General features: G+C 45.7%; 2 protein-coding genes across 2 annotated transcripts in view; both read right to left on the minus strand.

Moving 5' to 3' along the window:
* The window catches only part of LOC141148558 (uncharacterized), a gene marked incomplete in the record, with an annotated part of 670,733 nt that overhangs the window by 154,586 nt on the left and 497,358 nt on the right, over positions 1-18,789 (minus strand).
* Positions 1-18,789, minus strand: part of LOC141148560 (natural cytotoxicity triggering receptor 3 ligand 1-like) — a 66,754-nt gene that overhangs the window by 1,979 nt on the left and 45,986 nt on the right. The window contains exon 3 of the mRNA XM_073636114.1: positions 10,384-10,674. Coding sequence (XP_073492215.1) covers positions 10,384-10,674 — 291 coding nt within the window. The remainder of the gene's footprint in view (positions 1-10,383; positions 10,675-18,789) is intronic.

Below are 18,789 nucleotides of genomic sequence, written 5' to 3' on the forward strand. Positions count from 1 at the left end.
TCATGTTGCCCCTGTGTGCCTGATCAACACATTTGTGGCCCAATGAGTGTACGCCTGCCGATAATCTCTTGTCCACAAAGACAGTAGAATAATCCAGGTATACATTGTTCTCTGGAACAATGTATAATAGGGATTTCTATCAACGGAAATACGGGAGTCTTTTGGGTTGTTCTGGTTGGAGACAGAATTAATGTTTGAAAGCCATGTGGCTTCTAAAAGCATGCATGCACCCTGTCTCTGCTCAGACACACCCATAAGACTCCTGTAGTCAATGTTCATTGGTTGTTGTATTGTGTTGTTGTTAAATCCTTATATAGTCATTCACATCCTGTGAGGTCATATCCTGTGTCCATTTCTTGTGAGGTCACAAGCTTTGTAAGAGGTGTTCGGCTGTTGGAAGCCCAATCCTCAAGCTTTGGGATTTCCTGTTATGCTAATAAAGAGTCAGCACACGGCTGAGCAGGCAGTGTGATGTTGGAACTGGAAACTTAAGGTTTTGTCTATTTGTGAGCATGGGGCACACACATTTGTGAGGAGGGGCTACATCAGAAGGAGAGACATATGATCAAAAGGTGAGATGCATTTATATCATTAGACGAAATTGTTATTATGATTAGAAACAGGAGATTTGGCTGTGTGCTCTGCGTATAACCAAATTTCCATAACAAAATGGCGAGCCAGAACGTAGGAGTGAACAGAACCTCCTTCAGAATCGGATCATTAAGATGTACTGGGGAGGGTCTGCTTCGCAAAAAGAACAAATTTTTCGTCTTTTGAAATAATTCTGGAAGTTTGATCGTATGTCTGGTGTGTGCCTGTGTGTGTGTGACTGATGCTGTGTAACAAGTTTGCAATGCATATGAGAAATAGAAATGTATGAATTGGGATTATTTGCAGCCTGCAATGTGTGTGTGTGTGTGGCTGAGTAGTTTTGTAAGTAGCTGAACCTGTTTGTAAAGGTGCCATGAGTTTAGTGAAGGGGAAGGCATTGTTGTTTTTGTGTTGAAAGGGGCTATGCCCGGGGGGAAGGGAACTATAATGTTCTGAACAGACATGCAAGCATTCACTGTCTGTATCTCTCAATGTCTTGTTCCTGTGAAAGCTGATGTGAACTGAGCTTGAGAAGAGGGTATGTGGCAGCTGTGTGCTTGTGCTTTTGAATGTGGTCTTTTTGTCATCGGCCATCTTGCTGTGGTCCAGATTTCATCTACCACGTGTTCCTAGGTTGTGCTTTTTCATAACTTTAACACTTTTAAATGTTTGTCTAAGTGTTCATTTAGTATCTCAAATGTGTAATTTTTTGGGGAGAAATTTTTGGTTTTGGCAGAAAAATGTTTTTTGTCTGCTACTTCCTTTTGTTCTCTTGTTGTCTACCATGTGACTACGGTCGGCCATTTTCTTTTCCTTTGTGTGTGAACTTTGAAATGTTTATCCATCTTGGTCAGTTTTGGCGGGAAAATGCGCCATTTTGTTGGGGTCTGGCCTTTGTTGTGGTCACCATGTGAATCGGCGGCCATTTTGAAGACCTCTGGGCCCTCCTATAGGGGAAGCTGCTCCATTGTGTATTCCTTTGTGTGTGCAAAGCCACATGCTTTAAGCTACAATCTGGCTTCTAGGCAACATTTTGTGAATTCTATTTTTGTACTGTTGACATACTTTTCAAGGAAACTATTGCGTTTTCTGTATTGAATATTGGTTTTAAGTTGAAATGCCTGTCGCATATCCAAGTGCCCATGCATTGTTGGGACATCACAATAGGAGCTGTTTACACCCTGTGGGGGTCTCAGGTTTCTAGGTAATAGCATGGGGGGAGTTCTAACTCTGAGTCAAATATTGTGTTGTATTTGCGACAAGAGTGTATTGTTTAAGACGTTTTATTTCATGTTTTATGTAACTTTGTGTCTTGTCATTTGTTAATGTCGGCCATTTTCTGTAGTCCGGGTTTCATTCACCATTTTTCCGTGGACTGATTTTCGATTGCTGCAACTGCCTTTTTGTTTATGCTGATTTTAGTCTCCAGCAAAATATCTCTATTTTTGTACTGAATTCCATTTCCAGTAGAATCATTTAGGTTTTTATTCCAGTTGTTTTAAAGAAGTTTGTTTCTAGTGAAGATTTCTAATGTCTTGATAGACAAAATATGAAGCTATTTGAGGCTTCCCCTCCCCCTCCCTCTTCCTACTCAGGTGTGCAACAGGAAGTTGGTGGGAGGGGCTTGGGGTCTTTTGACTTGTGTTTGGAAGGACGCAATAATTTTTTTTTAAAATTAAATTAAGGTTTATACTGTAATACAGTTTTGGGTAGAGAGCAAACAGGAGGCATCCAAGTTATTGTTGTAATATCTAGGTACAGATAGAAGCCATAATATTGTTTTGAATAGTGGAGGATTTCATGGTGCTTTGTAGTTTGTCTGACAACACATTTATAGGGCTGCCGATAACCGGTTGTAGAGCATGTAAATGTGAGGATTAGTACGCTAGCACACCGGGAGTCTGTGTAAAATAATCGGAGAATGCCGGGTGCCAGTACTGTAAAAATAGTCACTAAGCAGTACTGATCCGAAAACTAGTGCAAGGGTGCCCTGGACGCAGGGACCGTCATAAGCGATTCGAATCGTCATGGGTAATGTGCCGTCCATGCGTTGGGGGAAAAAAATGAGGCTCCACACCAGTCAGACAGCTGCACCTCACATGAGATCTGGTTTGGGGCTCCGGACATGAGACCCCTTAAAGATTGGCAGATATGGTCAGAGGGTACAGTAAGGTATACTCCTTTGGAAGGTACTTTTGATGTCTGGAGGTACGAGACCCCAGAATAAAAACACCTTGGAAGTAGTTCAGCTGTGGCTTCAGAAATCTGTAATGTTGAGTGAGTTGATGGATGTGTAGTACACGTTTGTGTGATTAAAAATACACAGGCCTGTTTTTGGACTTTGTGTGGCTGGTCCATGCAAAGATTTCGAAATGCTCTCGTGCCTTTCAAATTGTATTCTTTTTCTATCGCTAAAAGAGTGAAGGCAGCATTCCATCTGGTCGTTTTGATTTTTTTCATTTTTCGTTTTTGGGAACTATGAAATATCTCCCCCACATTTGTATTTAAATGTTTGTCTTTATTTCATTGTTTGTATGTGGTAACAAGATGTTTGAACCTACCGCGACAGCCCTCTTGCGTGTCACCGCTGTTGTATTTTTGTAAAAAAAAAACGTGAAAGTAAGATTTACAGAGGGTTTAGTTATTATCGGTTTTGTGGAATGTCAGTGACAATTTACCAATGTACATGAATATTGTATTGTTTACTATTCTTTGAAGGATAGAGTAATAACCTTTGTTTATAAGTATCTTTTCAGGTCCAAAGAGTTTCTGGAAGTGTGTGTACAGGTGTATAAGAAGGTAAAAGTATCATAGGCTATTTCACTGTTTCATTCTGCACCATTCTAAACCCTACATGTCTTCCTCCAGTTTGTAATGAGGAGGGAAGAAAAGAGGGGATGATAGTGGTGAGAATGACACATTTTCAAACCAACAATACTAACCGCTTTAATTCTAACCAAGTTTGTGCCAAGACTGTCTTTCTTTGATAGAATTTGAATCAGCAAACAGCAGTCTGGTGAAAGAGGCTCCCATCTCAGATGCTAAGAACCTTTTTGTCACTGGTTGCAGGTATTACACCCCAGATGGTAAGCCACGCACAGGTTATGCAGTGACCACAGTCCCGATGTCGGGGTAATTGTCATATGACGTTTGTTTGAAGGTCAACTAAAAACAGAATTGTACTTTCCTCATTAGCTGTCACCTACATTCTCAGCTGATGGGGTAGGTGCAATTACTGTAACATGAACTTCAAAAGGTCAACCACAGGGTTCATGAGTCCATCCTGGACCCTGACACAATAACCAGTTTACATTCTTTCCAACCAGGTGACTGGGTCATTGTAAAGAAGCTTGAGGGATGAGACCACGCCAGCCACTGCAAGAAGCGGATCAACCACAAAGAGTAGAGGAGTATCTTCATTAATTTTTACACTGCGATGTAAGGGAGGGTGGGGGACTCTTGACATCTGATGGTGGGGGGCTCTTGATATCTGATGTAAGGGTGTGCTCTAGACATCTGCTTATTCTTTTTTTCAGAATAACACAATTCTTTACCAGTTGAAAAGGAGGGTTGCACACCACTGGTATCATCAGGGCCAGCAATAACAATAGGCAAACCAGGCAGCTGCCTAGGGTGCACTACCACCTAGGGCACAGCCACGGCCTCTGTCCCGGTGAAGCCCCAGGCATAGGTGAACTGTGAGCCCCGTTAACCCTGCAAAACACATCTGCTGCAGGTGCCACCAATCTCCCGTTGTGTCCCGCTGAGCTCCCCACTGTCACATCTCCTCCTCACAGTAATACCTGAACAGCGCCAGCCCCGGCACTCCTTTGCTCCAGCCTGTCCTGCTGTTGCGGCCTGTGTCTGTATGAGTGCAGCGGAGGGGGCAGGGCTTAGTGGAGATCAAGGGAGCATTGGGAGAGGTGCAGGCAGTGGCTGTTAGCTGACCTCCTGGCTGGTGGGGGACACCAAGGAGCGGCTGGATGGTGCTGGTAGAGACTCCTAAACAATACTGCCCGCCCGCTGCTGAGGAGAGTCCTGATGAGATGGACTATGAAGCTCTGAAGAGGTAAAGAGGAGGATAGACCCACTGATCTACATTGAGCTGTGTGTGTGGGGTTGGGGGGGGTGTGAGTGCTGCAGGAAGTTGGAATCAGGTAGGTCAGTGTAGGGGTCAGGTAGGTCAGTGTAGTGGTCAGGTAGGTCAGTGTAGGGGTCAGTGTAGGGGTCAGCTAGATCAGTGTAGGGGTCAGGTAGGTCAGTATAATGGTCAGGCTAGTGGTCAGGTAGGTTGGTGTAATGTCAGCTAGGTAAGTGTAGGGGTCAGGTAGGTCAGTGTAGGAGTAAGGTAGGTCAGCGTATGTGTTAGTGTAGGTTGGTCAGGTAGGTCAGTGTAATAGTTAGGCTAGTGGTCAGGTAGGTTGGTGTAATGGTCAGGTAGGTTAGTGTAGGGGCAGGTAGGTCAGTGTAGGGGTCAGGTGGGTCAGTGTAATGGTCAAGTAGGTTGATGTAATGGTCAGGAAGGTTAGTGTAGGGGTCAGGTAGGTCAGTGTAGGAGTAAGGTAGGTCAGTGTATGTGTCAGTGTAGGTTGGTCAGGTAGGTCAGTGTAATGGTCAGGTAGGTCAGTTTAGTTAGATCTGTGTAGGGGGCAGGTAGGTCACATGTGTTACATGGGCAGGGCAAAGGGAGTGGAGTCAGGGGGGGAGCCAAGGGGGGGGGGGGGGCGGCAAAATGAGGTTTCACCTAAGGTGTCAAAAATCCTTGCACCAGCCCTGGGTATCATCCATCCTATCTGTTAGATTGGATGGAGAGCGTCTGTGAACAGCAATTTTCAAGTCTTGTGCAGATGTGACCATGACCAGCAAGAGTGAAAATTGCCATACTTGCTTAATTTTGTGTGATTCCTACTTTGTCATCCCCACCATATTGTGTTTCTTTTCCCCAAGAATGCCGGAGTCAAGAAAAAAATGTTTGTGGCTCCTAGACGATGCTGACAATATAGGAATCAAATATATCACAGCACATATTTTCACCCTAAACTGTGCAAATTCTTACCACATCCACACAACAAACATGTTATACATAGACCCCTTGGTGAGCTGTTTCTAGGCAGAATAGAATTTTCCAAAGGTCCAATGTGACTCTCACATGACCCAGTGCAGGGCACACATGGTAAGTGTAGATGACACCAACTCGTTGAGCTAAATTACTGTATATAGTAGACATGTGCACTGCCTAAAAATGTGTTTATTTTCGTATCATTTGATTTTTTGGTTTTTTTCTATGTTTTTTGAGTCATTCGTTATGATCGAAATACGTTATTTCAAATAAATTTGTAACTTCGGAAAAATTAGAATTTGTTACGTTTCATTCCTTTAGATGCGGTATTCATCATTTCGGATAATTTGTAACTTTGGATAAATTCGTATTCGTTGAGTTCACTAACAGCCAAATTTGAAAGGAAATTCCAATACCTATAATTTAATAGTTAGTTATTATTTCGTATTTTCAAATTTTCAGGTTTTGTTTTTTTGTTTCAGATTTTCGTTCTTAATTCCAGATTCTTGTTCTTATTTTCAGATTTTCGTTCTTTCAAATTTTCAGAAAAATATGTTAAGCGTGTTTTCGTTAATTTGAATATTTCCGAATTAACAAATTTGTCGAACTTCGTTGAAAAACTAATTTGGAACTAAATGAATTGCACATGTCTAGTATATAGCACAGGATTCATAAGTGTGAACAAGCCCTACTGAAAAAGACAATGCTTCCAGTAGGACTTGTTCACGCTTAACCATTCCATTGCAGAGCATTGGAAAAAGTTCTGCAAGGTGGTGTTTTGGGTGCATTGACCTGCCTTTTGGTTATTGAGGTCAATAAAAATTATATTAGCAGTTAGGGATGAGCCGAACACCCCCCTGTTCGGTTCGCACCAGAACATGCGAACAGGAAAAACGTTTGTTCGAACACGCAAACACCGTTAAAGTCTATGGGACACGAACATGAATAATCAAAAGTGCTAATTTTAAAGGCTTATATGCAAGTTATTGTCATAAAAAGTGTTTGGGGACCTGGGTCCTGCCCCAGGGGACATGGATCAATGCAAAAAAAAGTTTTAAAAATGGCCGTTTTTTCAGGAGCAGTGATTTTAATAATGCTTAAAGTCAAACAATAAAAGTGTAATATCCCTTTAAATTTCATAGCTGGGAGTCGTCTATAGTAAGCCTGTAAAGGGGCGCATGTTTCCCATGTTTAGAACAGTCTGACAGCAAAATGACATTTCGAAGGAAAAAACCCATTTAAAACTACTCGCGGCTATTGCATTGCCGCTCCGACAATACACATAAAAGTTCATTGATAAAAACAGCATGGGAATTCCCCATAGGGGAACCCCGAACCAAAATAAAAAAAAAAAAATGACGTGGGGGTCCCCCTAAATTCCATACCAGGCCCTTCATGTCTGGTATGGATATTAAGGGGAAACCCGGCCAAAATTTAAAAAAAAAATGACGTGGGGGCCCCCTAAATTCCATACCAGACCCTTCAGGTCTGGTACGGATTTTACGGGGAACCCCGCGCCAAAAAAAAAAAACGGCGTGGGGTCCCCCCAAAAATCCATACCAGACCCTTATCCAAGCACGCAACCTGGCAGGCCGCAGGAAAAGAGGGGGGACGAGAGAGCGCCCCCCCTTTCTGAACCGTACCAGGCCACATGCCCTCAACATTGGGAGGGTGCTTTGGGGTAGCCCCCCAAAACACCTTGTCCCCATATTGATGAGGACAAGGGCCTCATCCCCACAACCCTGGCCGGTGGTTGTGGGGGTCTGCGGGGGGGCTTATGGGAATCTGGAAGCCCCCTTTAACAAGGGGACCCCCAGATCCCGGCCCTCCCCCCTGTGTGAAATGGTAAGGGGGTACTTACCCCTACCATTTCACTAAAAAACTGTCAAAAATGTTAAAAATGACAAGAGACAGTTTTTGACAATTCCTTTATTTAAATGCTTCTTCTTTCTTCTATCTTCCTTCATCTTCTTCTTCTGGTTCTTCCTCCGGCGTTCTCGTCCAGCATCTCCTCCGCGGTGTCTTCTATCTTCTTCTCCTCGGGCCGCTCCGCACCCATAGCATGGGGATGAGGCCCTTGTCCTCATCAACATGGGGACAAGGTGTTTTGGGGGGCTACCCCAAAGCACCCTCCCAATGTTGAGGGCATGTGGCCTGGTACGGTTAAGGAGGGGGGGCGCACTCTCGTCCCCCCTCTTTTCCTGCGGCCTGCCAGGTTGCGTGCTCGGATAAGGGTCTGGTATGGATTTTTGGGGGGACCCCACGCCGTTTTTTTTTTTGGCACGGGTTTCCCCTTAAAATCCATACCAGACCTGAAGGGCCTGGTATGGAATTTAGGGGGATCCCCACGTCATTTTTTTTTTAAATTTTGGTTCGGGGTTCCCCTGTGGGGAATTCCCATGCCGTTTTTATCAATGAACTTCTATGTGTATTGTCGGACCGGCAATGCAATAGCCGCGAGTAGTTTTAAATGGGTTTTTTCCTTCGAAATGTCATTTTGCTGTCAGACTGTTCTAAACACAGGAAACATGCGCCCCTTTACAGGCATACTATAGACACCCCCCAGCTACAAAATTTAAAGGGATATTACACTTTTATTGTTTGACTTTAAGCATTATTAAAATCACTGCTCCTGAAAAAATGGCCGTTTTTAAAACTTTTTTTTACATTGATCCATGTCCCCTGGGGCAGGACCCAGGTCCCCAAACACTTTTTATCGGAAGCGCCGATCGTGATAACGAAGGTAGGATCTAAACTTGGGCCCATACTGCTTCGAAATGGAAGCCTATATTGTAACAAGGTTAGGGGAGTTTGGCCTGACATTAGGGTTTGTCTTGTGTTGTGTCTTGCAGAGAAAATGGATGGGTTCAACGACCAAAATTTCCTCCCCCTGTTCATTGACAAATACAGGGAGCTGCCCTGTCTGTGGCAGGTCAGACACCCCCACTATAACCATAAACAGAAGAGGCAGGCAGCGCTGGAGAAACTGCTGGAGTTGGTGAAGCCGGTGGTCCCCACAGCAACCATCCCCTATTTAAAAGCCAAAATTGGTGGCCTGAGGAGCACATATCTAAGGGAGCGCAAGAAGGTCACAGATTCCCAGAGGTCCGGAGCTGCAGCAGATGACGTTTATGTCCCCAGGCTGTGGTACTACGAGAGACTGCGATTTCTGTCAGACCACACTGAAGTCAGGGAATCACTCTCTACTCTTCCTTCCACGCTTCCTTCCACCCCAGCTGAGGCTTCCAATGTCCAACCTGGGCCTTCCAGCCAGGAAGAAGTAGAGGAGCCCAGCTGGAGTCAGGTATAGCATTGTTCTACAGATTTCTGGTCAATAAAGAAATTATGTTTACTAGATGTTATTATTGATCACTAATTGCTGCTTGAAAGTGTTTTACATATCAATAGACAGTAGTGGGCACCCAAAATTGGGACAAGAATGAAAAATGCTGGGCTCAGAAGGATAGTCTGTTATATTTGTTAACATTCAATTTGCAGCAGTCAGGAGGTGAAAATTGTGTGTGATTGATGAAAAAAATACTAAAACTATGTCCCTTTTTCATACACAGGAAGACCTCAGCCAGGAGGAGGCTGTGGAATGTGGCAGTCAGGAGGAGGCGGTGATTAGTGGCAGCCAGGAGGAGGCGGGGCTAAGTGGCAGCCAGGAGAAGCCAGGGACCAGTCACAGCCTGACTGAGTCTCAGGTTCCTCCCCTCCACCTTCCATATAAAAGAGCCAGGAAGACGACTCCGAGTCCCGTGCAGGATTCAGCGTTCAGGCTGATCCAGGAGGCTTCTGCGTCCCTCAGAGCCTTACCCACTCCTGAAGAGGCCTTTGCCTGCATGGCTGCCACAAAACTGCAGGGCATGCAGGAGGGTCAACGCAGGCTCTGTGAGGACCTTATGTATAAAGTGCTACGTAAGGGGGTGAGTGGGGAACTAACACCCAAGACCGACGTGGTTGAGTTGGACCATCCTCCTCCTCCTCCTGCTGCCACAACTCCACCACCACAGCCACCGCATGTAAGGAAGCGTGAAAGGAAGACCTGAGAGTGATGGCCCTGGGTTCAGTCTGGTCTGACAGAAGATGCAGTTTCTCGTATGACCACAGCCTGGGAACACAGATGTCGTCTGCTGCTTTCCGGATCTCTGGGACTTCTGGACCAGACTGCCCTCCCTTAGATATGGACTCCTCAGGCCACCAATTTTGCTTAAAAATTATTGATGTCTGCCCTGGGGGTCCAAGGCTTCGCCCACTTCTGCAGTTTCTCCAGCGTTGCCTCCCTCTTTGTTTAGTTGTAAGCCCTTTGTTTAGTTGTAAGTTGTTGTCGGACAATTTTTGTCTCCTGCTCTCCAACTTTGTGTGTCAGAAAATCCGATGGAAAATGTCCGATGGAGCCCACACACGGTCGGAATTTCCGACAACACGCTCCGATCAGACATTTTCCATCGGCCGTGTGTACGGGGCATTAGAATGTGGCATAGAGTAGGATTAGAGTTAGTTAGTTTCTGCCTAAACTTTCACTTTAATAATTATTTAAATAATAAAAAAAATAAAAAAGCAGCAAGAATGAAAAAAAAAGGTGGGACACATACAAATCTATTTTAAGCTAAACACTGCCATAACAAAAATAAAACAAAATCAGTATATATGCTCTTTATAAAATATACTAAGCTCCAAATTGCAGTTTTACTAACCATGATTTGAAGTGCAGAATAAGCTGAGGGCCTTACCTTCATAACCCAGCTGAAGGTCTTTTTGTACAGAAGGTGAGAGGGTTTCATGTCGGACTGAACAGGACAACATTTTTGGTGACACATCAGTTGGTATTGTCCATGTTTTGTTAACAGAGTAAGTGCCATCAGCATTTGTGCGATGTTCAGACAGTACTGAGTCCTCCATGATCGTGCCATCCATTAGAATTTCCACTGAGATATTTCTGGGGTAGAATCCCATCACTGAGCACAGTGCAGAGCTGGTCTTGTCCTCCTTCTTCACCTTCTCAATCTTGACCAATGGAGTTGCTGAAATATATTAATCTTCTGTCAACTTCAGAACCAATGACCATTCATTTAATCATGTATTTTAAAAGTACCAGGGAACCTGATTTACTGCAGCTAATTGGCCCATTGAGCCCTGAATCTGTTCCAAGTTTCCACTACTTTTTCTGCAAAAAAATTATTTCCAAGGTTAGTTTTGAACTTCCTCCTTCTAGTTTAAGGCCATGTCCCCGTGTTACTTATCTTAGCCCCGTATGGAAAATCCTGCCCTCCTGAACTTTACTAACACCCTTCATGTATTTTTTAAGAATTCGATCATGTTCCCCCTTTTCCTTCTCTCCTTGATGCTGAACTTAAAGTGGAAGTTTGGGCAAAACAAACTAACTCTATTCCTACTCTGTGCCACATTTTAAGACGAATCTTTCTAGCCCTGTAAAGTAAAAATCGCTATACTTATCTGTACTGCAGTCGCTCCAGTCCGATCCCACGCTGAGCAGTCAGCGGTGGCTTCTGTGTAGGTGTTTGCAGGAGAGGCAGCCAACAATGGAAGCCCCATAGTAAGTTTATGGGTGACGTCACTTCCCAGGCCTTTCCCAGCCATTGTCGGTTCTCTCCTGCACACAGCATCTGCCGCTGGAGATCAGACCGGAGTGGCTGCAGAACAATTAAGTATAGCAATTTTTGCTTTACAGGGCTAGATAGGGTTAGAATGTGGCATAGAGTAGGATTAGAGTTAGTTAGTTTTTGCCTAAACTTCCATTTTAAGTTCCTCCAGTCTCCACTGATATGTTATAAATCACCGTTTTATATCTGGACTTGCTTTATCTTATCGATATCTTATGTAAGAAAGATCTCCAGAACTAGACTAGAAAAAAAGGAGGAATGCAGACAGTCATAGTCAAGAGGGTTGTTGTGTTTAAAATGTAGCTATATGCAAAATACATACCTCGTAAGACCTAGTCTATAAGAAGAATATGACAATTTGCTAACTTGACAAGATCCACAGGCAGTGTCCAACTCACCAAGACGACTCAAAAGTAAAATCCAGTCTACAAAATTATACCACACAATCACTGCGCTAAGTAACCACAAAAGTGTGCACCTCTACTTAATATAATACAATCAACAGTCAGTGATAAACACACACAATAGTTTTTCTGCAGCCTCCTTAAATATACAATGCCTTGAAAAAGTATTCATTCCCCTTGAAATTTTCCACATTTTGTCATGTTACAACCAAAAACATATGTAGCGGTGCCCCCCCCCCCCTCCCCCCGTGGGGTCGCTGCGTGTTTCAGCTCCACACATCACCCTGCTTGGCCAGACATCCATCTCAGACACACTTTCAGTCAATGATCAGTCTTTAGCTTGTTTTTTGTTGTTTTATTTAGGGAATTAAACTTGGATGGGGAAAGGGACATGGGATGCCCAGATGATGAATTTCACTTGATTGAATAAAGATAGTTGAATCTAAATTTACAGTCTCCTAAACTTCTCACTCCTCCAGCACTCTACTTAAGGTCACTTTGCTTTTCCACTATAAAATCTTAGATTCCTGTCACCGTTAGCACATGGTTAGGCCTCAGTCTGAAGAGGTCCCAACATCTTACTGATAGCCATTTGCTGGCAGGGGTCTGCAATCCCCTCTGTGGTAGCAACCATTATTGAAGAGAAAAAAAGGACAATGTGCTAACTGAAACTTGGTGGACTACTGATCCCAGAAAGTCCATTGCAAATCCTGCCAACCCTCCTGGCTGCAGCGACTTGACTCCTACAACACCACAGTCTCTCCCTTTGGCTTCACATCCAATCCTGGCATGTCTCACCCAGAACTTCTCACTGTGCTTCTTACTCACTGACACTGGCATGGATCCCTCCTGAATGACTTGCCCGGCAGTGCTTGCAACTGTCCTCCTCCTGTTCCAGGAAACCTCTCAATGACCTTGTAGAGAGAGGCTCCCTTCCAGCTTCCGAGCTCCGGACCCGAGTTCACCCCCCCAAGAAAGGGGGCTCCCTCTAGGGCCACGACAGTCTAACACTCCATCATTCAGTTCTTCCACCCGACAACTCCTCCTCCAGCAGGCTGACCATGAGTATATATACTTGCCCTGCCAATCCTAGTTGGGGATTGGTCAGGGCTCCCAGATACACTCCATGTTACTCTCACTCTCTGCCCTGCTGTCATGGTTATGCAATAGAGTTTTCTCTGTCAGCTTACCTGTCTCCATGTGTTCATCTCTAAAGACCAGCTGCCTCTCACCTGACTGATTTTATAACCTCTCCTCTAAGCATGGCCCCACCCCAGGCCCTATCAGGGAACCCTATATTAATCTGTGCACTGCAAGTCAACAGTGCTGATCAACCATTGTGTGTTAGCCTCCGTGTGTACTTGCTGTGTTTCCTACGTCTGATTCCTGTTACCGACTTAGGCCTGTTCTCGACTTTCCCTGTCTGCTTGTTACCCTGACCTTTGGTGTGTTAAGTTTATCCCTGTCTGCTAGTCGCCCTGACCTTTGGCTTACCCCTTACTCCCTGTCGTTCCAGCCTGCTGCCTCCTTGCTCTTCTCCCGTAGTCTGCGATGAGCGTGAGCTGTGAGACCCTGGGGGCCACGACCTGGAGCCAGACTGCAGCGCAGTCCATCCTCACCACTAGAGGCTCTGGTGAACACTAGGGATGAGCCGAACACCCCCCGGTTCGGTTCGCACCAGAACCTGCGAACGGACCAAAAATTCGCACGAACGTTAGAACTCCATTGAAGTCTATGGGACTCGAACGTTCAAAATCAAAAGTGCTCATTTTAAAGGCTAATTTGCATGGTATTGTCCTAAAAAGGGTTTGGGGACCCGGGTCCTGCCCCAGGGGACATGTATCAATGCAAAAAAAACTTTTTAAAACGGCTATTTTTTCGGGAGCAGTGATTTTAATGATGCTTAAAGTTAAAAAAAAAGTGAAATATTCATTGAAATATCGTACCTGGGGGGTGTCTATAGTATGCCTGTAAAGTGGCGCGTGTTTCCCATGCTTAGAACAGTCCCTGCACAAAATGTCATTTTTAAAGGAAAAAAAGTCATTTAACCGGTTCAATACAGGGCAATTTCACCCCCTTCCTTCCCAGGCCAATTTTTAGTTTTTAGCGCTGTCGCACTTTAAACGTCAATTGCGCGGTCGTGCAACGTTGTACCCAAAAAAATTGACGTCCTTTTTTCACCACAAATAGAGCTTTCTTTTGGTGGTATTTGATCGCCTCTGCAGGTTTTTATTTTTTGCGCTATAAACAAAAGAAGAGCGACAATTTTGAAAAAAACACAATATTTTTTACTTTTTGCTATAATAAATATCCCAATTTTGTTTTTAAAAAACAAATTTTTTCCTCAGTTTCGGCCGATACGTATTCTTCTACATATTTTTGGTAAAAAAATCGCAATAAGCGTATATTGATTGGTTTGCGCAAAAGTTATAGCGTCTACAAAATACAGGATAGATTTATGGCATTTTTAAAAAAAAAAAATTATTTATTTTTTTAGCGGCGATCGCGATTTTTTTTCGTGACTGCGACATTATGGCGGACATATCGGACACTTTTGACACATTTTTGGGACCATTCACATTTATACAGCGATCAATGCTATAAAATTGCATTGATTACTGTGTAAATGTGACAGGCAGTGAAGGGGTTAACCACTAGGGGGCGGGGAGGGGTTAAGTATGTTTCCTAGGGAGTGATTACTAACTGAAGGGGGAGGGGACGCTCAAGGGGAGGAGACCGATCAGTGTTCCTCCGTTCTGGGAACACAGATCGCTCTCCTCAGAGCTGACAGGCCGTGGATCTGTGTGTTTACACACACAGATCCACATGCCGGCCCGGTTAACGGGCAATCACGGGTGTTCGGCGGACATCGCAGCCGCCGGGCACACGCCACCGGGTCCCGAGCAACGCGGCGGGCACAAGCTCCCGGCGGCGCGCGCGCGCCCCCTAGTCGACCTGGAATCCCAGGACATCATATGACGTCCACCCAGGATGGGAGATCCCATCCCAGGACGTCATATGACTATAGCTGGGTAATGAAGTGGTTAAAACTGCTTGCGGCTTTAATGTAATGTCGGGTCCTGGCAATATGGATGAAAATCAGTGAGGCAAACAGCATGGGTACCCCCCAGTCCATTACCAGGCCCTTTGGGTCTTGTATGGATATTAAGGGGAACCCCGCACCTAAATTAAAAAAAGGAAAGGCGTGGGGCCACCAGGCCCTATATACTCTGAACAGCAGTATACAGGCGGTGCAAACAAGACAGGGACTGTAGGTTTGTTGTTAAGTAGAATCTGTTTGTAATTTTGAACTGGTACATTTTTAACGTGTTTAGCTCCAGCCAAAAAATCTATTTTAAGCTTTTTGGAAAACCTAGGGAAGGGTTGTCACCCCTGTGACATTTGTTTTGCTGTCTGTGCTCCTCTTCAGAAGATTTCACCTCATTTTTTGTCCCAATGACAAATGTTTTTTGAAAATTTGGGTTTTTTTGTGAAACAAGGATTGGTGATAAAACATCAGTGGAAAGGAGAAACGTTTTTCCCATATTAACTCTTACAGGAGAGAATTTCCCTTCCTAGGGGTAGATTTCATCTCACTTCCTGTTGTCTCCTTCCGTTTGCAAAAGTAGGAGTCATTTGTAAGTTGGATGTTTGAAAGTAGGGGCCTGACCTATATACTCAGCAGAAATTTGGGCCTTAGGTGTTGTTGTGGCAACAACACTGTAAGCCCTCACAGGGCCCTGCTGTGAAATATTAGATCAAGAATTGTAATTACATGCCCCTGTTGAACAGGGGCAGAAAAATTGAGCCTTGGGTGGTGGTGGTGCTAGTGCCACAACACTGTAAGTCCTCACTCGCTCTTGGTGGGCGCAGAAACGGGCCCTGCTGTGAAATATTATATCAAGAATTGTAATTACATGCCCCTGTTGAACAGGGGCTGAAAAATTGGGCCTTAGGCACTGGTGCCACAACACTGCAACCCCTCACAGATACTCTAGTTGGAACGCAGAAACGAGCCCTGCTGCAAAGTATTGCATCAAAAATTGTAATTACATGCCCCTGTTAAACAGGGGTTGAAAAATTGGGCCTTAGGCACTGGTGGTGGCGCCCAGAACCAAAAATTTTCTTACAAGCTATCAACATGATCATTGAGGAGGAAGAGTATAATTACTCAGGGATAGTCACTCAGCATCAGCATAGGCAGTCTTTGAAGAGATCTGAGATTTAAAAAAAAAATTATTAGGTTACATCAGCATCAGATGCTTGGTAGCTGGTGGTGATCCAAGACTGATTCATTTTTATGAAGGTCAGTCGATCGACCGAGTCGGTGGACAGACGCACCCTGTGATCGGTTACAAAGCCTCCAGCAGCACTGAATGTGCATTCAGAAAGAACGCTGGATGCAGGACAGGCCAGTAGCTCAATTGCATACTGTGCAAGCTCTGGCCAATGATCCATCCTCAAGACCCAGTAACCCAGAGGATTTTCAGTGGGAAAGGTGTCCAAGTCAGATCTTGCCCCTAGGTATTCCTGCACCATGTAAAACAGACGCTAGCGATGGTTGCTGGAACATTCTCCACCGCTCCTTCTTTGACCGAAGCCTCAGCAACACGTTGTCCAGAAACAGGAGTTTGTAACCTCCCAGTCTCTGGGAACGCGTTGCACAGACCTTTCTGCAAGGCCTCCCGAAGATGTTTCATCCTCTGCTCCCTCTGCGATCGCAAGATAAGGTCTGCAACCTTACCCTTGTAACGTGGATCAAGGAGGGTTGCCAGCCAGTATTGGTCCTTCTCCTTGATACCGAATACGTGGATCCTTACGCAGGCTTTGCAGGATCAGGGAGGCCATGCAGCGTAAGTTTGCTGAGGCATTCGGTCCGGAGTCCTCTGGGTCACTAAGGACGACATGGTGTGCAGCCACCTCCTCCCAGCCACATACAAGTCCATGTGTTTCTTGGGACTGATCCCTTAAAGACTGCTGCTGATGCTGAGTGCCAGGCTCCACCTCCATACTTACACAATCCTCCTCCTCCTCCTCATCCTCTTCCTGTGTGATCGGTGGGCACGCAGGAACACTGTCTGGATAAAGGGGGCCTTGAGAGCTAAGGAAGTCCTCCTCTTCCTGCCTCTGTTCTGCCTCAAGTGCCCTGTCCATTATTCCACGCAGCGTGTGCTCCAACAGGTGGACAAGGGGGACAGTGTCACTGATGCATGCTTTGTCACTGCTCACCATCCTCGTGGCCTCCTCAAATGGTGACAGTGCATGCATCCCTGATCATGGCCCACTGGCGTGGGGAAAAAAAAACAAGCTCCCCTGACCCTGTCCTGGTGCTATAGTCGCACAGGTACTCATTGATGGCCCTCTGCTGCGTGTGCAGCCGCTGCGGCATGGCCAACGTTGTGTTCCACCTGGTGGGCATGTCACAGATTAGGTGGTTCTTGGCCAGGTTAAACTTCTTTTGGAGGTCTGCCAGCCAAGCACTGACATTATATGACCGGTGGAAATGCACACCGACTTTCCTGGCCTGCCTCAGGACATCCTGTAAGCCCGGGTACCTGCCTAAGAACCAGCGAGGCCAAAACATTGCCTTCCACATGCTGGTAGAAAGCCGGAATCGTCTTCCGTGAGAAAAAGTGGTGTTTGGGTACCTGCCACTGAGGAACCGCACATTCCACAAACTCACAGAAGGGGATGGAGTCTACCAACTGAAAAGGCAGCAGTTGAAGTGCTAGCAATTTTGCCAAGCTAGCATTCAACCGCTGGGCATGTGGATGGCTGGGAGCGAACTTCTTTCGGTGGTGCAGCAGCTGGGGCAGGGAAATTTGCCTGGTACAATCTGACGTCGGTGTACCAAAAGCAGATTGCCCACAAGTACTTGGCTGTGACACACCTAATTCTACACCTTCATTCCTCTCAGTGCAGGTCTCAGAGAGGACTGAAGGTATAGTGGGGTTGGAGATCTCAGCTGATGAGGAGCAAGGAGAGGTCCTCTTTGTTCTTTGGTGTGGGTCTTTTAAATACGCTTGCCAACGAACTGCATGGCAGGTCAACATATGTCTGGTCAAGCATGTGGTGCCCAAGCGGGAGATGTTTTGGCCACACGAGATACGCTTGAGACATATGTTGCAAATAGCAGCGGTGTGATCTGATGCTCTCGTCTCAAAAAAGGCCCACACCAAAGAACTTTTTTAATAACGCGCAGAGACTGCAGCGCCCTGCACATGCGGAGCTTTGGGGTGTGATGCAGTCAGTGTGCTGCCCTTAGGCTGGCCCCTGGAGGGCATCCTGCTTCGTTGGTGATGTGCCACCTCCTCCTCCTCCTCCTCTCTCCTATCAGGCACCCACATTGAGTCAGTGACCTCATCATCACCTCCCTCCTCATCACTGGAGCAAACCTGGCAGTATGCTGCAGCAGGGGGAGCATGACTGCCATATTGCTGTCCTTCTTGGGCACCCCCTCTGTCCATGCTCACGTTACTGCCTTCATCTAGCTCAGTATCATCATCAGAACCTTCCAAACGCTGGGCATCCTCCTGGAGCATGTACCCAACACTGTGGTCAAACAGTTCAAGGGACTCCTCAGGAGGACATGGTGGGGCTAGGGAAGGAGTCACTGATGACATTGAGCCGAGGGAAGAGGCCGCTGCTTTGCCAGACAAAGTACCCTGAGCATGGGTGAGAGAGGATGAGGAGGATGAGGACGGCTTGGTCATCCACTTGACCAAGTCTTCCGCATGTTGCGGCTCAACGCGGCCAGCTGCCGAAAAAAAGGCCAAGCGTGTCCCACGGCCACGTGCTGATGAGGATGCACCGTCTCCGCGACCAGCACTGTTGCCTCTAGACACAGAGCCTGCTTGCCCTCTTTTATTGGCTTGTGACTGTCTGCCTCTCCTTGTTGGCCTTCCAGACATAATAATGGCCTGTAGCTGCACTAAGCTGGGATATATATATATATATATATATATATGTACTGATACTGCAGCTAGCAAAATCAACTGCCTGCCTGTAGTATGAGAACACCACCAACCTTCTACAGGTAGCTTTAGCTGAACACTGTGCAGGGCTTGCCAAAAAATAACTTGTAGCTTTTTTAGCTGCCTGAGGTAGTGAT

This window comes from Aquarana catesbeiana, linkage group LG06, assembly GCF_042186555.1.
Source record: "Aquarana catesbeiana isolate 2022-GZ linkage group LG06, ASM4218655v1, whole genome shotgun sequence".
Lineage (NCBI taxonomy): Eukaryota > Metazoa > Chordata > Amphibia > Anura > Ranidae > Aquarana > Aquarana catesbeiana.